Here is a 26426-nt window from a genome sequence, read left to right as displayed (position 1 = left end):
ACCTGCCTGCTGCTATTCCCTTTTTTTTTTTTTTTTTTTTTTTTGTCCTTGGAGGTTTAAAATTTGTTTTTAAATTTTTTTTTTGGGAAGTGTTTTTCCTCTCTTTTCTTTTTTAAGGGTGAAAACCCGTGGAAAAGCACATGGTAAAAATCTACTACAGCAGGATCTTTACAAGGTAGGAGAGGTTGCTGGCAGGATGATCTCCCTAAGGAACCCACAACTTAAGATTTCAATCTTCTTGATCCAAAATAACCTTGCTGGGCTGATCTCGAAGTCACACAGCAAAGCCTAATTTCTAAAGGCCTGAAGGGAAAAAACTATATATGTTGGATTGGGAATTTCAGTACTGAGAATTTATATGTATAGTTGAAATATTGCTTTGACTTTCCCCTTTTTCTGAGTTTTAGAGAAAATGCTGGGTTACTATTTGTTTGTAAATAAAATATTTAAGCAAGAATTTTATAAATATGATTCTATAAAATATACTTATTTATGGATATTAATATGTAATTAGATGTTCTTCCCCCTCCCTTAGATATTTAACAGTTTTCTCCTCTTCCTATTCACGGTGTTCCATGTTCTACACAGGAACAAATTCTGGTGCCTGAGTATTTGAATAATCTCATCTGCCCAAACAGATTTTTCGTGTGGGTGAAATCAGATGGAGGATTAAGGATTTGAGAGGGAATAGGAGAGTTCAGCACATCTCTGATAAACAAATTGTTCAAATGAAACTTTGAGTTGTTTCTTTTTCCAAGCTGTGAACCTTCCTCGCTGCAGTTGATACATCCGACTCTCTTCCTTCTGCCTGAGTGCTGTCCCTGAAGCCACTCCTTTATCCTGGAGCTCTTCAGTCCAGTGCAAGAGCTCAGGTTATTTTTAACCTTGCACGAAATGAAACATTTTGAATTCGGGTGAGTGTGGCGGCAGCAGCAGGCACAGATGATCCCGAGCTTTTGTGCTTTTCCAAGGAGCTCGGTGTCTGTTTCAGCAGAGGGCAGCACATGGTGACACTGAATAATTGCGTTTCACTTGACCTTTACAGTGACTCAGTGACTCCCACACTTCAGTATTCTCCAGACAGGGTAAATCTTGGAAATAATGAGGGCTTTGTCAGAAATCCTGGTTTTGCATATGTCTTGGTTGTAGAGTTCCCAGGTTTTTGAATAGACTCTAGCAGTGCTATTAAAAAAATTAAAATAAGTTTTCACAGTCCTCAACTTTTATTTTGTCAAACTGCCAGTTCCAGTGTATTTTCTGAAGTTATTCAGCTGGGAAAGAAGTGACTGAAGGTGGAAGTCAACAAGAATTAGATCAAATCCATTCTTTTTCACTCATTCCAACCTGTGGGCACCTTTTTTTTCCTTATCAGAACTATCATGATGCAGGGGTGAATGAGAAGAAGAGGACCTCAATTAATGGGTATTTTAATGAAAAAAGAAAAAGCTTTTAATCACCACAAGCAGCAGAAAGAGGGGCTGCTTTGCAAGTGACACTGCTGATCTCACCTGTTGTATACAGAGGTGACTGCAAAAGAAAAGGTGCTGGGACCTGCTGGGCTTTGTTTCCTGTGGTATTCTCATCTATACATTACATTTAATCCTTTCCTACTTCTAATTGACCTTGTGAATGTAGTGTTTTGTCTTTTTTTCTTTAAAAGACTTTAGATTTGAAAGTGAACTGGAGAAATGAAGTGCTTTGAGAAATAGATCTAATTTCAGTGAAGGAAAGCTGCTTCAGCTTCTGTACTTTCCATGGCTTTTGAGTTTAAAAAAATTATTTGTTTGAGAGTGCAGCTGGTTTTTTTTTGTTTTTTGTTTTTTTCTTCTAAAGTAGTGTTGGAGAATACTGTGTCACTACCATGGCAAACAGTTAAAGTACTTAGAAAAAGGTTAGATTATAGGTAGGTGGCAGGTATATTGGAGTGAAAACTCAAAAGGTATCCTGACTCACTGGTTTTCCAATTTTTTTTTTCTTTAAATCAACATAAAATAGACTGCAGAGAGAGATCTTGGACTGAAATCTCCTTTTAGGATCAGCAGACTTGTTCCTTGTGACTGTGCTCTGTAACTCAGAGAAGGAACAGGATGTGGCTTTTCAAGATGAGTGTTTGATCCTGTCTGCTCTCCCTAACGTTTTAGATCTCAAAGTCTGCACTCCTTTTGAAAGTAAGGTGGTTTCTTTGTGTTTGTTCCACTTCAGCAAGGTACTTCTCCACTTCACAGTTTGCCCAATATTACATGTATTTTTGTTTTCACCTATAAAATTTGAAACACACTTGTGTGGTCTAAAAAAAGTTTCAGGCATCATCATCTCCCAGGGCTTTCAGCTGTTGCTATAGAAGCCTAAATTCTCTTTGAGAGACCTTTCCAGTAGAAAGAAGTTGATACTGCAGGAAAGTTGTCATGGAAATATGCAGCAAAAAGAGAAAGGAAATCTCAGTTTGATGACTGTTCCACAGGCTTAGGCAGCCTGATGAAGTGGCTCCCTACATGGAGATCTGATCCTGCAGATTCTCTTGGTTGTGTGCCAGTGGATTGGGAAACTGGACTCAAACCTAAAGAAATAAATTATTTAACATTTATATAACCAAACACCCCTCCTCAACTCAGAGGGCTTTATCCAGATTTGAGTTTCCAGATGATGGCAGACCAGGAGATTCCCAGCAGCCTGGCTCTGATGGTGGGTGGGGCTGTGGCACAGCTATTTTTTATATTTCTGGCAATGACCACTCTGAGAGGATTTTTTGTAGTACCACAATTGAAATGAGGCTTTCAGAACCAATTTTTAAATGACAAACTAAAAATAGTTTATTCTGCAAGCTTCAGTGCCATTCCAGATTTGAACAGGAGCCCTTTGTGTCCAGCTAAATGATGGGATAAGCAGATCCCTCCCCATAAATTGCTTATACCATCACCAAGCCTGGTTGGCTCCCTGGTTTCAAGCTTTTTATGCCTCTCTTACTAAAGCCTCCTGATATCTAATAAATGTGATTATGAGTGAGCTGCCTTTAAATATCTATTACCAGAGTCACCATGGTAACTGCTGTAAGAGTTTCTTGCTGGTAAAAGGTTTCCAGCTCCCTGAGATACAGCAGGGCAAAATGCTTAGGCTGTTGTTTTCACGGTTTGAATGAGATCAAAGAGGGCAAAATAATATATGCCTGATTTTTGATAGCAGTGGATGTTAGTGGAACTGAGAGGAGTAATATTTTTTCTGGAGCCTGTCCTCAGATCAGGGAATAGAGGACAGTTCCACAGGCAGGGACAGCCCAGGCTTTCCCTGGACAGCAGGGTCCTGCAGGAATGGGGAGATGTCACTCCCTCTGGCTGAGCCAACACTTGGCCTTTCTTTCAATACTGTCAGCAAGTGAACTAATTAACCCTAAGGAAGGGTGAGAAATTGTGATATTCCACCTGCCACAAGAGCAGGCAGACTTGCTGAGTGATTCAGTGTGGAGTAGAAAGAATTGAACTGGCCTGTGTGTTCTCTCTTCATTCATGGTGCTCTCAAACTGCTCTGTTTTCCTCTTGGCTTCAGCTGCTGTGTGCCAGGGCAGTGCTGTTAATTGGGCAATAATCAGAGTGACTTCCCTGCTGTCCTATTTCCAAATCTCTCTTCCCTTCCCTCTTCCCTTCTCTCACATCTGCTTTCTTTCCTGAGTTCCTGTTGTGTGGCCAATCAATCCTTTGCTCTGTAATGACAGTTGTTTCTATAGGCATGACAGAGTCACTAATGTCCCTCATGCAAACTGTCACCTCAGGGGGTTGTTTTGCTGTCATTTATTTACTTACTTATGGTAAACAGGTCACAAACTCCATAGGGCACTTCTTCCTTTTCATGCAATCTGTTCTCTTGCTTCATTGCCCTCCTACTTCAATATCTGCTGGAGATTTTAAATTATCACTTGCTTTTATAGAAACATGGAAAACTGAGCACCTATTCCTGCTGCTTTTCCACTTCATTGCCTGTGCCTCCTGCTTCTGCCATATAGGTCTTTTGGTAAGAGAGACTTCTGCTTTGGTAATGAGCTGTTTGGTGTGGCTGTGCAGCATGAGAAAATGAGACCTTGAGGAGAGGAGCAGTTTGCATCCACTTTGTGTGTGGGGGGGACAACCGGCACAGCAGAGCCAGCACGAGTGGCACTGAGCACGTTTGATGGGAAGATTGTGCCTGCAGGATGAGCTCATGCTGGTGAAGTGTTGATATTTGTCCTTACCTGCCTCGTAGGCAATGTGAGCCACATGCCAAGATCTTTTTTGCTGAGCTGAAGGATGATGCTAATTCATTTTAGTTACTGGGTTTGTTGAGTGCCAGATTTGCACCGAGGGTTTAAAACCTGGGGTGATTATGATTGCCGACCAAGAGATCCAAGGAAATAATTTCATAAGAAGTCTTGAAAGCAGAACCTGGATCTCAGAATAGAATCTGCCTGCATTATACCACTGCTTGATTCTTAATGGTTCTTCTTTCTTCATTGTGGTTAACGCTGGGAGGGTCTCAGTGTTTGGGCATTTCAAATTTCAGCTGCATGGTTCAATTTCTCAAGCCTGTTAAGCTGATTTAAAAGTTTAAGCAGTAGCAAACATGTTTGTTTGTACAAGCTGTCTAGAAGAAAGGAATTGTTGAACTTCAATTTAATTTCTCCCTTTTATTCTAGATTTGATTGCATCATCAAAGCCAAATTTCTATGCAGAATTTCTGGGTCCCTCTGTATAACAGTGTGCACATCTGCCAAAACTGCTGATTTATATGGGAGTTAAAATCGATGAGCACTGTAGACCCTTGCTAATTTATGATACTTATTCAGTAATTTAGATACTTTCATTTCCTGACCTGTAAGATAGAGGACTTATTAAACTGCAACGATCAACTGATTCTGATCGAGTGTCTGTAAAAGATGCAGAGAGGAAACTCGAGGTGGGAACTCCAAGGCTTTGCTGTGTGGGCAATCAAATCTTGCCAAGAGTCTTTTCTGCAATCCCGATCTGCATTAGAGGGCTTGTTCCTCTCTCTCCTGGGACTTGAACTCCTCGTGCTCCCTAAGCTCCCTCTGTGGATTTGTCCTGCTTTGGTTCCTGCTGGGCTCCCCAGAGCTCCGCTCCCATTCTGCCTGTCGGCACTTCCAGCTCGAATCCCTCGGAAACAAAGCCGATACCTCAGGCCTCTCATTTGCATCCCCCTGAAACGCACCGAGAAGTTCAAAGCAGTGGGACATAGCTCCAGAATCCCGTCGGGGTTTTTAATTCCAAGGCAGCCTCCAGCACACATCTCCAGTGCTTCATTTTGCTGTGCAGCTTTGCATTGTCAGTGATTTAATGAAATGTTTTTCTGTTCTGGGCACCTTGGAGTTTCTAACCTGTTGGAATTCTCCTCCCGTTAGGTGATAAAATGCCAGCTTTTCCAGCAGGAGATCCCTCTGGGACAATAAGTAAAGGGAGTAAGTAGGGTTGTGCAGGATTTTGCTGGGTAGGTAGTAAAAACTTGCTGTGCTACTTGAATATGGTAATTCTCTATGAATTGTTAATGAGTGCTGCATTATAACCTATATAGCAGAAAACTAACAGTGAGGAATAATAAAATATAAAGTTACTCTCTTTCCCTTAAGTCTTTCTTGCTCTTAATCATTGAAATTAAAAAAAAATCAGTTAGTGAAAAAGAACAGTGTAAGTCTTACCATCCTTTTTCAGGGAAGAGCACTCAGTATTGCCTTTTTTCATATTTAGATTTATCCACATTTTGAATAACAGGGTGACTGCAGGAAAGCTGTCCTTGGTTGTTGATGATGCCTAAGGAAGTAGAGATATCTTAAAATTGCAAAGAATAATAAACTTTGCATCAATGTGTGCAAAAGTGATCAGTGATTTTTATTTTAAGTATATGAAATATGATGAGTGTTTCTTTGCTACATCAATTTCCTTTCTCATTTTGTCTTTTTCTGTGGGTTAGTAGATAAATGTGTGTTAACTCTTGAGTGTTCTACTCGGAAATGACAGAAATACTGAAAAATGCTGGCACATCTTACATACTTACTTTTGAAACAGGCAGTTTCTTAATTCTATTTTTGACTGACTCAGTGGCTGTTCCCTTGGAAATTCTCAAGTTGTTGTCTGGTCTTCTGAAATTTTGGCAATAGGCACCAGAGGAAGCTATTTTTCTTGTCTTCTATAGCACTCCATGTTCCATAAAACATTATCTGCCTTTTTTCACCCCAATTTAATTATTCTAGTCTCTTCCAAAAAACAGCATTTTCTCCACTTGCAGGTCAAAGCTGGTAGCCACAGGCTGAGCCCCTCAGGTGCTGAGCAGGAACATGAAACTGTGAGTAGTCTCCTAAGAGCAGGGAAGGAAAAATAAATCCCAGTTCTCCAAGCCAGCTCACACAGCTTGCTTGTGGTGGAGCCTTTTTGGCAGCAGTTGCAGGAGTTGCAGCCATCCATTTGCTCAGCAGCATCTTGTTGACTGAGCAGAGTTGTTTTTGTCAAAATGGAAAGTGGTGCCCCGTGATTCACTCTGCAAACGTCCACCAGCAGCATGAACTTCCTGACATCTGCACTGCAACTGAGAAAATAAAGGAGTTTGGATCAGTTATGTCCAAAAGGGAGGAAAGCACAGAGAAAATGCTGTCCCAAAGCCATGGCCTGACTCCACTAATACCCACTGTCTATGCAGCCTTGCCTTTGTAATTGCTTTTGGTTTTCTAACTCCAGACAGTGTCCCAAGCCTTACAGCTGAATTAGAGACTTGCTTTAAAAAGACATTGTTATTGACATAATAGCCTTGTTTATGGATTTTCTCTCCTTTGTAATTAAGATTGTTTCATGCACAAAACCAGTTAAATATGGCATAAATGTCTGTAAATGCAAAGATATTTTAAACTTTGTTTCTTGTGCATGCCTTTTTTTTTTTTTATTTGCTTCTCAAATGAGCTGAGCCACTCAAAATTCTGCCCTTTGCCCATTTTATTACATTCTCACCCATATTTGTTCTTGTGGAATTGTACCATTAATGCAGTTTTCAACGTGAAGCCTTTAAATTCCTCAAATGCAGTATTTTAAAGGTGTATTAATGGTGAGGTCTGATCTTATTCTCTCACACCTTGTAGGGAAGTTGTGGGAGCAAGTGCATTGAGCAGAATGCAGGCAATATGTTCACTGTTATTTTGTCTGTCAACCAATTTTACCAGCTGGGTGAGAACCTGGCAGATACTTGAAAAAAGTTTATATTGCTACTTGAAATTGTTTTCTCACCCTGGTTGTGTGAAAGTAATTATGGTTAAGGCCTTGGCTTTCTTTGAGCCTGGCCAACTCATTTCAGGTGTTTGTTTCTGGGCTGCTTTTTCATTTAACAGAAAGGCAATTTATCAATTCAGAAAATTTTATGCTGAATGATTCTTTGGTCTAAGTAAAGAGCCAATTATAGCCATAAGAGCTACCAGAAAACCTCTAAATAAACAAATATACTGTCTGGTCTTGTTGGGTTTGGGGAAATTCTCCACCACTATTCCAGGCTGTCTCCCCAAGCTGAAATATGAAAATGTTGTGACTGTCTCCTTACAGCCAAGCATTTCATTTTTAGGTTTTGGTCAGGTTATATTTATCCAATGTATCCCAAAGATATTTGAGAGCGCAATACAGGAGCTCATCATCCCTCCCCACTCCATCATCTCAGTTCTTTATTTCTCTTGGCTGGAGGACAGGAGAACCTCTCAAGCTGCCAACACTGCTGTCCCTCTGAGCCCAAACAAACTCACCAGCAATGGCAGAGGGGCAGAACGCTGCACTCAAAAAAGGGTTTGGTTTCTTCAGCCAAAGAAACTTCTCAGCAAGGTGTCTGCAGCTCATGTCCCTGTCATTTGTGAGCTCAGGGTCCAGGTACCTGCAGCTGTTTGCCCTGAGCTGGGATTTTTGAGCTGCATCTGTTCACTTGTGAAGGGGGCCATGATCAGAGCAGAGGGCTGAGCTGCAGTCCCTCCCCTGGGCACCCAAGTGACCTCATTGCCTCTGCCTGCATCATGGGTGGGCTCACTTCCTCAGGGAGGAGGAACACTGCATTCAGCTCAAGTATCTACAGCAGCTTCCTCCTTATCTGAGCTGTGAATAATCTCAAGAAGTCAATGTTTTGTAAAAATACAGAACAAGTAAATTCTACTGGTGGTCACACAGCTTGACCTTGGATATTGAAGAAACTATCAAAATGGGCTGGATAAAAGGGTTGGAACATTGTGGATGTTGGAATAGCACCTGACTGAATTTAGGGACTTAAAACTAATAATGTCTGCTTGGGACCTGCCAAACATGGAGCTTTATCCTGTGCTAAAGAAGTCATGGTGTGCTCTTTTGTCTTGTTCTGGCATTTTAAGATAAGGCAAGAGCTTGTTACTCTTATGAACGTCAGAAAGTTGGATCCCAAATCCATAATTTTCAGAGGAGATTTGGCTTGGACTCAATCTGTTTTTAAGGTTTGGTTACTCTGGGATAAGAGTAGTGGTGCCAACATTGAGCTGAAACATAAATTTATTCTTGGCATAGCATCAGCTTCCTTCAGGCCTCTGGCAACTCAAGTAAGGAGGGTGAAATAAGGTTGGACTATTCAGATCCATCAACACCTTTCAAATGTTATAAATCTTCCCTATTTCTCTACTAGGAACATCTACTGTAGTATCAACTACTATGAATTAAATACCAGGTTCACACTGTTGGGAGGGAGAATTCCTTATCTGTAGTCACAGGCTGAATATCTTTGGTCAGAGACACCAGTGGATGATCAGACCTTCACTAGACAGATTTGGACAAAAAACCCTGTTTTAAACATGTGAGTTTTCAGTTTGAAATTTGGATTTGATGTCTTTGCATCCCCTCCATCTCTTTCAACTTGATACTATCTCTGCTTGCTTTAACTCTGTGAAGACCTTTGGCCTCTCTTCCTGTTTTCAGTCATTAAATTATTTTCAGAAAATCTTAAGGAAGAGGAACATTCTCATTTGTTCGCTCTCATCCTTTATTTGCTCTCTTCTAAATAAAGAACAGATTGACCCTTCTTGGGCAGCTCGAGTCACTCAGGACTGATTCTGGTTAGTTTTGCAAAAGCTTCTGTCTTAGTGCATCTTCCTTCCCTACACCCACTTTTCCATTTTGTTGAAGCAATGATGGAGGCAAGGGAAATGTCATCAGGTGTCCTGGCTGTGATTGCTGGCACTCTGGGGGATGTATTATTGTGGAATAGAAAAGCTTCTGAAAGCTGCTTCTGTGTTCCTCTGCAAATGCCTTTTTCTGTGCCACCTCCTTACCCTTTCTCTGTGGCATGTGCTGCATGTTTTTGCTTGATTGGATTATTCGGACCCGTTTGTGGTTTATGCTCTGCCCAGTGTCCAGTCCTGCACTTGGGGATGATGGGACCCTGAAAGAAACTCTTCATATGCTTTAAGGATTGAAGCATCTCAGTGTTTTGGACGTAGGCTACAAATTGCTTTCTTGCATAAATGCTGCTTGCTTTGATGAAAATATAATATTTGTCATTCCCCTGAGTAAGCGAGTGCCTGTGTGTGTGCTGAATGCCGAGGCGCCGGTGGAGCCAGCTCGCTTCCGTGTGTGAATCATTTCTCAAGCAGCTCTCTGTGTCTCTCTGCAATGTGGTTTTCCTCTCAGGGAAGCATTCAAGCTCTGAATTTTCAGTCTGGCTTGCACATGCTGTCAGAAGCTAGTGGGAGACACTTTTCTTTTTAACGCAGAAAAGAGGACAAGCTTTTACTGTAAGTATTTTATTATATTTTATGTTTTTTATGGTGGGAACTGTATTATCTCTAGGAAGATTCTTGGGTCAGTAATGTATTTGTAGAGTGAATGAACCTGCTGTGCTCATCACCACTTTTTCATAGTATCTCAATGTCGAACTAAATTGAATTAATAAAAAATAGGGTAAACAAACTGAAAATGGGCCGGAGGTGGTCTAAAAGCCATTACAAGCACAGAGAGAAATCCCCTCATGAGAGCTGGTTACTGTATTTTCCTCCTGCTCAGCTACATAGATGTAGTGATAGAAGGGGTGAAGCTGTTTCAGTTCCTGCCTTTTCCTCTGGCAATTTACGGTCGTTCCCCGACAGTGGAATGAAGCAGGAGCACGAGCAGAGTTTCCTGTGCTGCTGCCTGTGCACACAGTCCAGCCAAGGAAGAGCAGAAGGGAACGGGCTGCTTAGCCAGGAGCTTTGGCAGCTCGTGTCTCTGGGAGCAGGGGAAACACTGGGGGCACTCCAGCAGGTACATCTGAGAGCCCCACAGCACAGAGCTGGGCAGGTTCTCAGCAGGAGCCTTTCATTACAGCACCTCCACTGCTGTCTTTAAAATTGTGTTGTGGATGAAGATTGGTCATAGAAACAATTGTAATAGTAACAGCATTTATAGAGCAGGTAATATGGCAAAGCTGTAGAGGTGTTAATTAAGCCCTGTGTGTGTAGCAGTAAAGGATTAGTGGTAGAACTGGTTTGAAAACAGGGATTCTCTCCTTTTTCTCTTGTGTGCAGTTCTAGATATCCCCTACTGATCCTTTCTGGTTTGCATATTTCTTACTAAATTAGTGTTCTTTGCCCCTGTAACCTTGGCAGGAGAGAGGATACCTCATTTACACAAGCAGTATTGTTTGTCTGCACAATTGCACAAGTAACTACCACAGAAATGCCTTATCCCAACATGCACATGGCTATGTGCTGCCCCTTCCCTTTCTTGTGCAGTTCTAAACCAATTTAATTTTATTGTGCAGCCCACCAAGGTGGGTCTTTCAGTCCATCAGTGGCTCCCAAAGTCACAGCTGCAAACTGTTGGTACTGTTGCTAAGGTCTGTTCTGTTCCTGTTGGTTATGAATATTTTTAAAATGCAGAAGTCCTCTGGTTTCTCCTGCAGCTTTGGAGTTATGTCTCATCTTTGCAAAGAGCCCTTTCTGTCAGGAGTTCAGGCTGTGGCTCATAAATGCTCAGAAGTTCCCGGTTTATGAACTTCAAGTGAGCTATTCTGCACTTTAATGGGAGATAAATATCTCCTTAAGGGATGGCTTCCAGATCTCCATGATTTCTCTGCACTGTGATGGATGGAAAAGGGGAGTCAGGGAAACATCCCAGCATGTGGCAATCTGTGAGGCTCCTTGCTTGTGTGCTGTGTGACAGATGTTGATTTATCTAATTTTTGCTTTTTTTTCCTGTGGGGTTCCTTTCCAAGGCAAACGAATGAGTCCCTCTTCATAAATATCCTATTTAGTGAGCAATTATTATCCCATTTTTACAAATGGAAAAACTGAGGCATGGGAAGATTGCATGGCTGAGGGGGGATGATGATTCTGTGCTGAAGGTGAGGATGGAATTGGGTGGAATTCCATGGAATGTGTTGCCTCTGGTATCATCCCTCCATGCTCTGAGGGGACAAGGAAGCTGCCAGTCTCTGTACCAGTAGTTACCAGTCAGGATTACCTGTGTAGCCACATGATGTGCATCTCTGCTATTCAAATACATCATCATTTTCTTTCCTGTAGTTGTATCTACTCTCTATGCTACAGAAAAACGTAATGACAGGTAATTATCAGGCAAACCACTTGTAATTATTCTTAATTTCTTCAGCAATTATATAGCTCTTGCTCTATCTGAAATGAAACCTCCTTTTCTTCCTTCTTGTGGGTTGGCAAAACATGAAGTGGCCGAATGTGTCACTTGCTTTGTGCTGTGTTCACTGGGACAGTAGTTCAAAGAATATGGATTAATGAGCAATAGCTGCTCTGAAACATTTTTGTTCTCAACTTGAAAATATGAAAAAAACATGAATTAAAACCATCTATTCAGGACAGAGTCATACTGGGGAAAGCCTAGAGTGACCTAATTCTTCATGATTATAACATGGTTGTAACTTCAAAAAGGGAGTTTGGAATCAATGCATCATTTTTAGCCTTCCTGAATCTTCCTGTGCATCCTTCAGTAACATAATGCTTGTGATTCAGAATTACCACATCATGTAGAAAATTACAGCTGGGTTGGGATTTTTGTTTCTTTATCCTCTCATTTATAAGATCAGGGGTCAGAAGGAGGTAGCAGCATTTCTCTTCTGAGCTGTGTAATGGTGACTGGTTAGATAATCAGTGTGAGGAGGAGGAGATGGAGAATCCATGTACAAACAGTGTAATTCAAACACAGGATGAGCATGTTCCCAGACATCTCTAAGTACAGCTTTGGCTTGGTTTTCCAGCATCAGTCACTGTGCTGGATATCTGTGTTTTCCTGCCTCATAAATGGCCAGCAGCGTGGAACAAGGAGAAGGGAAATGCAGCTGAACTGATTCCTTATCCATGCACACACATGAGGATTTTGTTGTGATTTCTGCATTTTTCTCATGTGATCTAATGGTGAGTGAAAGGCTGACAAATGCAAAACTCCAGGGAGAGCTTCTGTGGAGGAGGGTGGGCAGAAGGTTTTGCAGTTCTCTCCATGCCTGAAAAAGTCATCAGTGACTCTAGTGGTTGCTGTGGGAAGAGGATTTTATTTTGAATGATATTGAGACATGGAGTTTTGCAGTTGCTGGCCTGGCCTCTGGCAGCCTTGTTTATGGAGGTGGTTTTGGAGGCTGAGTTGATGGCTGGAAACTTGTCATGTGTGGTGCTTGGACATATCCTTGCCTGGGCCATCTCTGATGTACTTTGGACATCCTTGGAGTATTTTACTATATTTGTGTGCTACTTAATAAATACCAACTGTAGGGAATTATTGAAAACACACTAAGGAAATAAGCAAGAAAATCCTTAACACAAAAATGTGAGCTGGTCACTTACCACTAACCACAGATAAACTTTGTCTTTGGGAAGATCAAGGGAGTTTCCATTATCTGTTTGCATCTGACACCACAGGGGGAAGGAAAGGAACTGGCTCTGCAAAAGTTGTTTATAGAGGAGAGGTAGAGCTACATCCCCTGGAAAAAAATTCTCATCTGATGCCACATTGAAAGTGCTCTTCTGATGTTTAAGAGTTCTACAGAAGAACCATTGAGACAAAAATGCAAGGCAAGCTCCAACCCAAAAGAGTGACTAGATGGGTGACCTTGGGAATGTCTGTATCCTCATTTCTGTGTAGTTCTGTGAAGATTTAACAGCATTTTTAACTCCTTGCAAAATCACTTTGATTCTACAGCTGCCTAGCTGTTTTATTATAGTACAATTTTCTTCACTCTTAAAACTCAAAAAATAATAATAGCACTAAAACCATCTTTGCTCGAGGCATGAATAAAACCAGCAGAATCTGCCCTGCTGTCTGGACATGAAAATTTCCAAGTGATGTCTTGTCTCCTGGTCCTCTACCAGCAAACCATGAAAATGCAGCTGCAAATGAGGTTGGAAAGAGTCTGCTGAGGTAGACCAGAGGAAACTGTGAAGTGTCAGGTTCATAATTGATTCATTTTGGACAGTAAAAGCAAGAGGAGCCTTAGAGTTGAGGTTTTGGGAAATGGGTATTTTTTTTTTTTTGTCTGAGTTGTGTTTGGGAGGAGGTGGTCCGGCTTGGGGGTTTTTTTTGTGGCCTTTTCATCTTATTCTAGTGAAAGCTCAGCTTTGTACCAGCAAGAATCCAGCAAGTGTCTGCTTAGAGGAATGCTGGAGGAAGGTTGCTCTGAGAGCCTCAAATACACCAAAACCAAGGTAATAGGAATTAAAGCAAAGAGAGAATGGATAGATGTAGAAAGCCTACTGAGATAAAAGGAGCAGATGCTTGAAGAAAGCTGCTAAAGGTGACCAAAAGTGTAACTGTTTGTTCTAATTTTTTAACTTGATCTTATTTCCAAATGGATTTTTCTCCATGCCTCTATCTCCACATTACCAATTACTGTATTTGGACTATCAGCTTCCCTGGTTTGATTCCTAATATCAGTTAAGAAATCAAGATGAGTCATACGGAAGCATCTGTCAAGCCTAAAAATTGTTGTTTAAAGTTAATTGATGTGAAAGGCAGAGAAGAATTCTATTTTAGCCCAGCTGTCTATCCTGCCATAGAGCTTCCTACGTGCCACTAGAAAATGCTTTACAGTTTACTGAACTTGTTAGATATTTCTATGTTCCAGTTGATAGTTTGTCTGAAAATAGCAGAAGTTGATTCCAGTGAAAATAGTAGAAACATGTTGCAGATTTTACAAAAAAAAATAAAAAATCGTGCTTTGAATTTGTGAGTGTGTATAATAAAGCTTCTGGAATAGTGTGACCTTTGGATTTAATGAAAAGTAACTGAATTACAGGAAAATGGCACTGGGGACTGTGGGGTTTGAGCCACCAAAGTCACTTGTGTCCTTTGAGAGACTCAGCTGCAGAGTTGGGACTTTGTCCTCATCCTTCAGGGCTGCTGGGCACTCCCAGGTCCTGGTGAAGCTGCCATCTGGCACATTCCTCTCCAGATTCTGTAATGAGTTTTCATAATTCCTTAATTTCATTCCTTTTCCCAAAGCATCTTGTGCATGACTCTGCTTTAATTTGACTGTCCTGCTGAGTCCTGACACACAGACATGGGCACCAAAACCTAAATTGTGTAACAATTATATTTGGGGTACAGATTATTTCCATCCCTCAACAGAGGTTTTCCTGTGTAATTTCATTTCTGTAGATATGCTAATAATTTTTATTTATTTAATACTGCAACTCCTAGATTTCTTTACTGTGGTGAAATAATATTGTTCATCATCACTCAAATCAACCTATCCCTTTTAGTTCTTCAGAATAAAATAGCCTTTAATAATCAGCAGAATGTGTATCCTAGAAGTTTATTCCACAGAACTGGTGAATTCCTCTTTTGATCCACAGCCAAATATAAAGATCCTGGAGCCCTGGTATTGTTTCTGCTGATGCTGACTGCCTGTGAGTTAGGAGAAATTCTTAATCCAGTTTTTCTAGCCATAAAATGGGAATCATTCTAGGCTGGTTCTAAAGACTTTTATTAATAAATGCATGTGGACTGACTAATAAAGAAATGTCTGGCTTCTCAGCCTTTAATAAAACAGTAAAATTTCAAGTAAAACTGACTGCAGAACTTCTGCCAGCTGCCAAAATAGTCCTCATCAACATATTCCAAATATCCTTTAAAAATACCAGTAAGGAAGTAACTGTATAGCATGGCCTGAATTTTTAAAGGCTGATGCCTGCAGGGAATTCTGAGGATTACTGAGAGTAGCAGCTCTCTCAGGACCAGCTTTACATTTTTGGTAAACCTGATTATCATTTGCAGTACCTGTTTCAGAGGAGGGGTGTATTCAGACACCACTTTTGGGTGTAAAAGATTTTTTTAAAAAACCAGTCCCAAACCCCTGCAGTCTGGAAGTGCCTGGCAATAGAACCAATTTTGCTGAAGTTCCATCTTGCTGAGTCCTCATTTATTTCAGCATGGGATTGCTTCCTCATTTTCAGAGTACAGCTCTGAGCAGGGCATGCTACAGGGTTTTAGTTTGGCCAGCTAAGTGCCCTTCTCTGGTTCATTCCAGAGAAGGACTTTGAATCTCAGGATGGCAGTAATTCTGTTTGCTTCCTAAGGAAAATTCCCTTTGAAATGTGCAAAACTGAAAAATAAAATCACAGAGCTCCAGGTGTTGCTTGAAGTGAGCCATTTTCCCATGAGAATCAGCTCTCAGCTGAAATTTATTGAATGGGTGTAAACCAAGTGATTTTTGTACCTGTGTTTGCAGAAACAGCTTGGTTATGTCTCTTGAGGAAAGCTGCTTCTCTTTCAAGTCTCCCTGGGGGTAACCTAGAGATCAAATCAGTCTCTGGGGTCCTTTTGGAAGGGAAGGCTGATATTTAGTGAAAATACAGCAGAATTGCTTCTAAGACAAGCAGATAAGAGCTGGATTTGATGTTTTTAATAAATGTGCTGTTTCGACACCAGGATAAGAGAAACCTCCCTGCAAGTGTTGGATGTCCTGACTGCTGCCTGGCTGCAGACATTTGGGATAGCTGAGTTAATATTTTGGTTCACTGCACCATGAGCTCCTTTCATGAGCAATTTCATGATGCTGAACTTCAGGGTTTTCCATTGTCCCCACTGCTCACACTTTCCATGGAGCTTTTTTGTTTTGTTTCATTGTAATGCCATAAATTGCATTTGGATGAGAGGGAAAGCTGATATTGACTCTGAGGATGGATTTTCTGCTCTCATCAAAGAACAGCAGGGTTTTTTTTTTTTCACTTTTTTTTAAGTAGTTTTATTTTGCACTACTCCTGAAGCAGTACTTCTAATAACTCAAATATGTGTCACCTACTTAGGAATGAAAGCAGCTTAGGAAGTGTGCAACCTGGCTTGATGCTTTGAAGTACTTTGAAGGTTTGTGAAAAGTCTTGGAATCCCACTTCAGAGATGGAAATCTTTATCTACAAGGCAAATTCAGGTTAGCCAAATACCTGAGAAGTCTTAACTACATATTTTATAAATGCCAGTTCTCCTATAAATACATGGAAAACTAATAATAAACACTAATAAATCCAGGTGTTTCTTCTCAATTTTAGTTTCATCTGTTTGGTGCAGTAAAATGTTATTGAATCCGCATGGCAAATAATTCAGCTCTCTTTACATGAAAAAGCCTCAGGCTGGAATTCTTGAATTGTGGTTTGGTTTTGGTTGTTTTCCTTTTTTTTTTTAAGTACCTCTTCCTTTTACTCCGAACATCATGGTCTAATAAGCATATCACTCCACTGCAACTTGAAAATGTCATGGATGACTCAAAATTAAATTCCTTTGGATATCAAGAAAGCATCTGTACAGCTTAAGGCAGGAAAATATGAGGTACAGTTATAAAGAAAACCAGAGGGTATAATAAAGCAGTGTATGTGCAGCCACTGGATCTGCAAAAAACCAAAATCTGCATAATTTGGAGATCTAATCAGCAAGAGTTTGCATGTGTAGTTGTCTGTTCACCCATATAAATACAGTGAATTTTAAAAGCCCATTAAAAGGATTAAGAGCCTGTTAAAAGATAGGTTTTTAAATATTGTAAAGCACCAAAGCTTGCTAAGATGGATCATGAGCTGTGGGAATACTAAATAATATTTTCTATTGTAATATAGTTTACATATCTGTCAGGGCTTTAAAGCAGTGATCAGCATAATCATCACCAAAGACTCTTAACGAGATCAGTGGTGGCTCCTCACTGGATGTGTTAAGAATTTTAATGGGGTAATGCCTATATTTAGCAACAACAACTAACTTTTAAATTCCTTTATTTAGGAGCTGATAGGGAACTGCTGTGAAGAGAGCAGACAGCCCTCCCTGCAAGAGGCACCAAGGACAAATAGAGGGGATGTCACTGTCTGCCTTTGTTCTCTGTAGAACAGCAGCTGAGCACCTGACATTGCCTTCACCTCCCTGAACAGACCGTGGTGGCACCTGGAAGGTGCTGGCACTGTCACATCCACCTTGGCCCCAGACAGATCTGTGTCCTGGGAGTGCAGTGAGTGCTCTTATTTATGAGTGTGAGATCAGGTACAAAGCAAATTATGAGATGTAAAATGTGACCAGAGCCCCTCCTGACTCAGCCAGGAATAAATTGTTCCAGTGTCTCTGTCAAAGTGCTGCTGTCCAAGCTCATTCTTCCTCTGAAGGAAGCTCGCTGGGCACTCTGTGGGTGAGGGAATTGCCTAAACTTTGAAGATGAAGAAAAACAAATGGCAAATCCTTAGTTCAGCTGATAGTTACACATACAAAAAAATTCAAAGAGATTTATTAATGAATTTCCAGCAGTCCTAAAAATCTGTGCCTGTGGATATTCTGGTTACCTGTTTAACTGACAAGGAGCAAGTTACCCTCTGCCTACACAAAGCTGAGCCACAGCTACATCCTGTGTCTATTTTGGAAAAGGAAGAAAAATGTTGCTCATGTGAAGTGGGGGAGGACAGGAGATATCAGGCCACCTCCCCTCCCTCACATTCCCGGCCCAGCAGGCTGATGGGACTTTGAAAAAAAATCCAAATAATTCTTTTATTCTGCTCATGGTTTGGATTGGGCAATGGCTGGTGAAAATGTATGGGTTTAGATCTCCAGGAGTGGAGGGAGCTGTTTAATGGGCAGCTGTCAGCCTACTGACAGAAACAGCCTAGTTGTTCCTGCTGGCAGCTGAAATGTGTTCAGCTACATCCAAAAAAAGGAAATCACATCTATTTGCTGATTCCTGGCAGGATTTCTCTCTTGCATAAGCTTATCTCTGAGGAATAGTGGATCTGGATCTTTGTTTGCAAGGAAGTTGATTTTTTTTTACTATGTTTTGTGAATCTTGATATTGTGAAACATCTTTTTATCACTGTGGCAACATCAACTGCTGCTCCTCTAGAAGGGTCTGATAAGTTAAAGACCCATTTTCCATTCATCTGAGGAAGCTTGCTTCTCATGTGACTTTCTAAAAGTGAATGTTATTTCAGTTGAAGATGCTGGATCTAATGGTAAAATAAGTAACTTTCCTTTCATCCCAATGTTCTGCCTGAGAGAGGTTTTGGGACTTAAAACAGTCCCCAAAAATGTTAATGTTCCTTCTGTGGTTGGTATGAAAAGTAAAAAGTGCTGTAGCCTGCTCTGAAGGTTTGTCCAGGCTCAGTGTTGATATGTGTGAGAGAAGGGATCAAGTTTAGCACAGCCTTTTCAGCCCCTTTAAACTCATGCATATAAACATTTTCTTTTTTCTTTTTCTTTTTTTTTTTTTTTTTTAGAGTCTGTAGATTGAGTTACTTGGGAAGAAAATGAAGAGTAGTGCCAGGCCTTGGAGTGCAATAGCAAGGCAAGGGAGCCATGGGGTTGACAGAGGAAAACCTCTTTCCAGCACCTCCACAGGAATGAAGACATCCAAATCCTCCACTTCCCTTGCCTTTGAATCCCGCCTCAGCAAGGTACTAATCCTTGGAGACTCTTCAAGCATTCCAGTCTTGTTCCAGGTTACAGCTTTGCTTTAGTCCTCAAACTACTACACACACTATATTAAGTGTAGGGAGACTTAAATTTTGTTGTATATTAGATTAATACACATTTTTCAAAGTATTTTGCATGTACTGTATCTGTACACTCTGTGTGTGAGGGAATTGCCTAAACTTTGAAGATGGAGAAAAACAAATGGCAAATTCTTAGTTCAGCTGACAGTTACACATGTAAAGAAATTCAAAGAGATTTATTAATGAATTTCTAGCATTCCTAAAAACTTGTCTCTCCCAGGCAAAATATCTTAACAGAAGATATTGCAATGTAACAAATGCATTTTATTAATCCTATTTTTCTTTACAGATATATTTTAGAAATAGCAGAAACTTCTGTCCAAGTAATGTTTTTAAGAAAATGGAGTAATACACCTGAAATGCTGCTGCATGTGCACCCTTGCAGCCAGCAAACAGAAATAACCTGGTCATCCAAATCCACACCAAGGTTGTAACTTTCCAGTAATAAAGTTGAATGAACAGTACATAGCAGGGTACAGTATTTAGATTTTCTCTTGATTAAAACTTCATTAATTGTCATAGTTTTTCAAGGGAAGGATTAATTTATTGAACTTGCAGTGTAAACTCCTAGATGCACTTACCAAGGGTATTTCAGTGCTCCAGGCAAGTTGTGCTGTGTGGTTAAGGCAGCACCTCTGAAGGAATGCTACTGAGGACACTAATCAGGAAATCTGATACAATTGATTTGTTAAATTTAGTGTTAATTGTGGAGAGATTTCTCCCTAATGACAGTTAATGCTTTCAAATTGTCATCCAGCTGCAAATGCAAAATCATCCAAGTGGCTTCCTTGAAGAAAGGGACTAGAAAAGGCACTGTAGTTGCTGCTATAGGAAAAAACACATTGAAGAAATTACTTCAGAGAGACTGCAGAATTCTCTAAAGGTCAGAAAGTCAGGTTGTTCCATTCTTCTCCTAAGAGTGAGCTGACAAAACCTCTGCCAGAAGGCAAAACGTTAGTTGTTTGGTATCCTGGAGCACATCAACACTTGAGCTATTGAAACTTATGGGCTCACAGGGTCCAGGAAACCACAGACTCTGAGTCACAGGAGGAGATGAAAGGGAGAAGGAATTAGAGTCGAAAGATTTCATTTTGCTTAAATGTTTCACATTCAGGAACCACTAAATAGAGGCAGTGCTTGTTGTGTGCCCTCTTTTCTCTTAACCCAGCAGTGGTGTTCAGCCTGTGCTTCAGGGACCCCATGGTGTCAATGGACAACTTCAAAGGCAGTCGATTTTCATTTCAGAAAACACTTTAGGTGCCCACAAACTCAAAAGTATAGAAAAACTACTGCTCTAGGGAGACTCTCCAAAGCTTTGGTCTTAAAATACTTAAAGTATTTTTCCTGAAATTAATTAGAGGCTCTTACTAGAAGCACATAAATGGGAAATCAGCTGACCAAGGTTCTGAGATAAACTGTAACTTTTGCTTGCTGAAGCAAGATAAATTCAGTGTTTCTCTTTAACTCTTACTTATCTTGTGCTTGTGTTCCATTGGTTTCTTGACTAGGCACTTATAGACTTGTGTCACCAGAGATTCCTTCCCAAAAAGTTGCCAGAGTTGCTAGGTAGACCACTCCTGTAAACTGTTTTCTCCTTGCTTTTTTGAACAGTCTTTCCAATTTTGATTCTTCGTTGTTGGAACAGTGTTTTATCTCTTAACCCACTTCACAAAAACCTAGAATGCAATGCAAATACAAAAATTATGTACTCCAGTTATCAAGGCAATATTCCCATGGGGTTATTTTATGGAAATATTAATTTTTTCCAAGGAATCTTGTGTTTTGAACTAACCGATGGGAATATTCAGGGTCCTGACCTGTCCCACCCTCTGTGCCACAGCTGAAGCGGGCGAGCAGCGAGGACACGCTCACAAAACCCGGGGCAGCAGCAGCTCCCGGAGTCTCCAGGCTGAAGAAAACCATCACTACAGGAGCCATTTCGGAGCTCGCTGAGAGCCGGCTGAAGCCCAGCACAGGTAGGCACAAAGATTCTGTGACCCGTGCTGCGAGCGTCAAAAGGTCCCGGCAGCACAGGCAGTCACAGGACGCTGCATCTACACCCCACGAGCCAGCGAAATGAAGTGAAAAGGGAGAAGCTGATGGTTTTAGGAGCCGGGGCAGCCCCAGTAGCCAGGCGGTGGCGCCGGTGACCCCCGCCCGTCCCGACTGCGGCTCCGCGCCGGCCGGGGCGAGTGAACCCAGGTGGGGACCCAGTTCCCCTTCTCCAGAGCAGGACAGCAGTGGAGAGCTCGCTGTCTGAAGTTTCCCCCATTTATCAACAGCATTCCCTCTTCTCTCTCTACTGAGTGAGCAGAGCTGTTTGCCCGCTGCTCATAGCAGAGGTGCAAGAACACAGAGCCAGCCCTGGGCATCCTCATGTGCAGCCTGTGCTGCTCCTGAGCCACCCCCAGGCACGCTGTCCCCGGCAGCCTCAGCCCCAGCAGCTTGTTCCCATAGGTTTCAAACCTCCACCTCCTTCGGAAGGCAGTGACACCATCTGCATACCAAGGGCCCAGTGCAAACGCTCTGCTTTCCCCCGGGAGCTCAGCAAATGCTTGCTTTTGTCTGCTCCCTGGTGGCATTTCCGAGGGAATGTGAGCTCTTATTAAATTTGACCATGACCTCCCTATTTGTCACAGCCTCTGCAGGTTTTGGTTGTGTGACAGAACAATGTTACTAACCAGAGAGAGATTTCTGTTAAAAAAGAATAAAAAACCTTTATATACCCTTGGAAGAAAATGATGTGTCTTGTAACAGCACAAATGTTTCATAGTAACCCAAGACAGATCCCATTCTGCTGTTAATCAGCGTGTAAATCCTCAAATTTAATAGTGACTAGCTGTATCCAAAGGAATTTGGGATTCACAAGCCAATAAAGAGGCATGATGCTTAGGAGGAGCCATGCAGGGAGAAGAAAACCTGTACAGATGATGCAGCACAGGATCCTGGGAATGCAGCCAGGGAAACAGCACTGCAGGGAGTCCAGAATGGAATATGTCAGAACACAAGTACTGGAATAGAGAGCCCTCTTCTGCATGCAGCTATAATAACTGGGATTGGAGGAGGGAGATTGATGATGATGACTATTTAAATACAAAGGCTGAAATGGTTTATGGAGGTCAAGTTACATCTGGGTACTGCTTTGCCACTTTAAATTACATCATTGGATATAACCTCATAGACTGCTTTGCATCAGCGTTTGTAGAAGCATGAATGGGAATATTAATGCTAAATGAAAAGAGAACAAGTGCATAGATAAATACTAAGAATGTATGTGCTACCCCTCTAAAATTGTTTGTAATGTAGAGAGAAATGTCCTAGCTCTCACAGGGACTGTTATAAGTGTGTCCAGTGTCTTACATGTCTATTTTTACAGAGGTTCCATAATCCAAAAGGATGTTTGGAAATCCAGCTGCATTGTGAGAACATGTCATTGTCAGGGCCACTGGAAGGTGCTTGATCTTACTGAGCAAGATCACAGATCTGAATGCTTTGTCACACTGAAAAAAATACCAATAGTCCCATTAAAATGGTGTATTGTTGCTAAGAGAATTAACAGTGAGCATGACAGAGGGCACAGCATGTTCTAGGGAACATAAGCAGGAAAGAAGAGTAGGTTTTCAGCTGCTGTATTTTATTGCAATGGCATCCCAAATAGTCTGATTGTGATCAAGATGCAATGCTGACTATGGAGCTAATCCAAGTGAGAACATTCCAGTAGCTGGGAAATGCAGATGTTTGTGTATATAGCCAAATGTGTAAATCTAGAAATTTATTCTGAAATCACTTTCTTTTGTTTCCTTGATCGCCTTCATCTGTTCTGTGTTTTCCTTTCATGTCTTGACTGCAGGCATTATGTCTCCCCCTTGTTTGGACTTTTTTTGTCTGTTACTCAAGTGAGTGGTTTGATTATTTTACTGAAATGATATGCTTTTAGTTCCATCCACACTCTGGTAGTACTGAGTTGGTACAATAGTCTTGTGTGAGGGAATTTAAAGGGAAAAAGGTATGGAAATACAAAAGCTTAGGTTTCTTTCTTCTTTGGGGTGTGACTGTCCACCATTTGTGTGTTGACCTTGAGCAACATGTTCCAAATGCTGCAAATAATAAATAATTGACCTCAAAGATTGGTTGTTTAAATAGAGTTGTTTCTGTGCTGCCCTTGGTGGGTTTCAGTTATTTATTCCACCCTTTTATTGATGGAACTACCCCTGCCTGCACTGCTTGGAGCTAACACAGTAAATCATCAACAGTTTAAAGGGGGATGAGGCCAAGCCCATGTATCCATCCTTGGCAAGTGGAGATGAGCAAATGGAGCTGGAGACTGATTCTGGCTGGAAGTTCTGTGCTGTGATGTTTGGTTTTGTAACTCCTTGGCAGTTTTGAAATCCCAGGCAGTGGGAAATGAGGCACAGGGAGAAATAAATGTCTTGTATTCAGCTTCCTTATCCACAGTGTGCTGTCCTGAAATGGCTGTTTGGGTTTGTTAAAACCAAGCTTACAGAGTTCTGACATTGTTTTTGATGTCTCAGTAGATGGAAAAGAGCTGGAAAATTGTAAAATATGGGGGAGAGTTCATTAATCTTGGAAAACATTGATTTTAATGCATGTACTTGTAAAGCCATCCAGCCTATGAAGCTATATAGGAAAGAAATGATAGTCAAATGCATAGGGAAGTTTGCATATTCATGAGAAACTAGGACTCTCCTCCTAAGGTTCAGGATTGTTCAGATTCTGCTCCTTTGAGGTCTGCAAGCCAAATAACCTTAAAGATGCAATTTCACAGAGAATTTCAAAGCTTCTTATATGATCATATACCACTCAGTAAGAGCATTGCATGGCAGAACTGGTATGCAAATGGAAAATTTAAGGTTCAGGCAGATGAAATTACTTTCTCAATGGAGCCTGGAAGTCATTCCAAATCCTTGCTCTGAGTTCTGTCATTCTGTCTGTACAAACTCCCAGTTCAAGCACTTTCTGAAAACTTCCCTGGAGGCTGCCTGGTTTAATCATGTTCCTGTGCTGCTTTGATGTGATTTCAGTGACAGCTGCTATTATCTGTCAGGTTGGACAGGAACCAAAAAGAGTCTGGACATCAGAAAAGAGAGAGAGCCAGGATGTGGGGCATGGCACAGTCCAGTCACACGTCATCCAAAAGCATTGAGAACATTTCAGCCATTCCCATTTCTCACAAACATATTGATTTTTATATCAAGTGCTGCCAACTCCAATACGAGGTATCAGTTATCCTTGAAATGTAATTAAGAGATAGCTGTACTTTTTCTCAGGCTGCTTCATCAGCTTATTTTTTATAGCTAAATAAAGGCTAAATCTCTTTAGACAGCTTGATTTTGCCTCAGAAACAATAGGAAACTGCCAATAACAATGCTATTATCACCTACCTTAGTATTTATAGAAATGCTGGTTATTTTCCTGACATGCTCAAGCTCTCTCTGAAGCCCACACCATGAGACAGGTGCCACACCTTGCCACAGTGATAGTGAGGTGTGCTATATTTTTGGAGACTGGGAGAAGCCAAAGTGCCAGCAGGGCTGTGAGGGGTAGCCTGCTGTGTCACCCCCTGCTCCATCAGAAATTACCATTCGTTTTTATGCATAAAATGGGAAAATCAATACTTGGCCTGAGTTTTCAGGCAAAATAACAAAAGCCTGTTGCTTTCTGTGTGATCCTGCTGAGTTGATCCACATCCAAGGCTGGAGATGGTGCCAATCCAGGAGCATAGAGGAGGGGAACTCAAAGATATTAAGAGTTTCAATTATCTCCTCAGCATCTCATGTTGAGGCTCTGAACTCTGCAGGTTACCTGGACAAAAGCTGCTAATCCCAGAATGGAACATTGCCAGCATTGGAAATGAAGCTGCTCTGCAACACAGGCTGTTGTAATAAACCCAGCAAATTAAATAGGGAAACAAAAATACCAAGAGATTTGGCATAATCAGGGAAAACTATAGAAGGGCCTGAGGCTTGTATTCTGTTGTGGCACAGTTTGAGTTGAACAATCTTCAGCTCCAATAAGGAGGGGCTCTGTTTTGATGAGTTTTTCTGTGATTTGTCATCCACATTCCTGCCCAATAATCAGAGTTAATGTCCCAGTGACTAAATATGATACCTGTGTACCAGTTCCTTCTTACAGGTAGAGCACATACCATTACTCCATTTGTCCATCATTGCTTTTTCATGTAGTTTATGTGATTTCTCTCTAAAACAGCTGCTTGCAGCTTTTCTGTGTAGATAGTGCTGGTATTCAGAAAAGAAAGGCTTTAACTAAAGGAGGCCAACTGGTCCCTGCCAGCACTGGTGTTAGTGTGGAAAGCTTGAATATCACTGGTGAAACTTGTTCACCTGTGGCTGATTCCAGAGGGGAGGCTGGTGTGTGGTTTTATTGCACATTGCACTCATTAGATATGCTTCTTTCCCAGCAAAATTGAAAATGTGGCTCGCTGCAGATATCAGAGCTTCCTGCATGTTCATAGAATTGTTATTTTCAGCTTGCTATTTGATGGTAATATATGGACACCATCAAATTTACTGTCTTCTCTCAGCTAACTTCTCTGCTTGGTGTTTGCCATTTTCTGATGTGGGGTAAAAGTTTAGGTTAATGTGAAACTAATCCAGACCAGAAGCTGTCCCTGCATGGCCAGAAAATTCAAGAAAGTATCTTTTAAATAAAAGCTGTCTTAAAAAAAGAAAAAATCCTTGGGAAAAAAAAAAATCTAACTGAAAATTCAGTAGTTCATAAGATGCTAATGCACCCCAATTAGGACAGGAAAAAGGAAAGTGATTTCTATTGAAGGACAGCTCTCTGACCTTGGGGCCTTTTTACTCTGCCATACATCAGCTTTTGACAGTGCCTGCTTTTTGTGATCTGTCACATCAAAGCACTGCTATAGGTTTGGGAGAGGTTGCTGCACTTTGCATTCAGGCTCGTTAGTGTCTCATTTTTCTTGTGAACGATAGTGCCAAGTGTGAGGGACACTAATGAGATCGGTATGTTCTGTTCCACCAGGCTCCACTGCAACCAAATGGCTGAGCTCATCTGGGCTTTCCCAGGAGCTGTAAATATGCTTCAAAACCTCATCTGGAAAGCCACTTGCATTTTGCTCCTCCTTCCAGGTACAAGAGACAGCTTTTGCATAATTATTCTTTCTTACAAAGAGATTCTAGCTCCAAAAGTGGTATAAAAAGGAAAGGAAGACTCTAAATATTGCTTTGTCAGGCTGCCATTCAAGTTGGCAAGAAGTGCTGCAGGAATTTAACATGCAAAGCAATGGAAACATGTCTGCATTTACATCCAGAGCTCTACATGCAGCTGGATATGCATATGGACATCTACACACACCTATAAATATCTGCAAGGATGTTTAGCATATTGCAACAAATATGAACCTGAACCTCCCTGGCATTCCTTAGCAAAATGTTTCCTCTGTGTGATTTCTCCA

At 41.2% G+C, this 26426-nt stretch overlaps 1 protein-coding gene across 4 annotated transcripts in view; it reads left to right on the top strand.

The window, feature by feature from the left end:
- The window catches only part of SPECC1 (sperm antigen with calponin homology and coiled-coil domains 1), an 86059-nt gene that overhangs the window by 1385 nt on the left and 58248 nt on the right, over positions 1 to 26426 (top strand). For 2 of the 4 annotated variants that reach the window (XM_056506690.1, XM_056506693.1), the window contains exons 1-3: positions 9571 to 9751; positions 18692 to 18868; positions 20808 to 20943. In XM_056506690.1, coding sequence (XP_056362665.1) covers positions 18722 to 18868; positions 20808 to 20943 — 283 coding nt within the window. In that variant the 5' untranslated portion in view covers positions 9571 to 9751; positions 18692 to 18721. Of the gene's footprint in view, positions 1 to 9570; positions 9752 to 16261; positions 16384 to 17219; positions 17443 to 18691; positions 18869 to 20807; positions 20944 to 26426 lie in introns of those variants that run through there. The other 2 variants (XM_056506691.1, XM_056506694.1) reach the window with 2 other exon arrangements.

This window comes from Oenanthe melanoleuca, chromosome 19, assembly GCF_029582105.1.
Source record: "Oenanthe melanoleuca isolate GR-GAL-2019-014 chromosome 19, OMel1.0, whole genome shotgun sequence".
In the NCBI taxonomy this organism is placed as follows: Eukaryota; Metazoa; Chordata; class Aves; order Passeriformes; family Muscicapidae; genus Oenanthe; species Oenanthe melanoleuca.
This window is presented reverse-complemented; position numbering and strand designations above follow the sequence as displayed.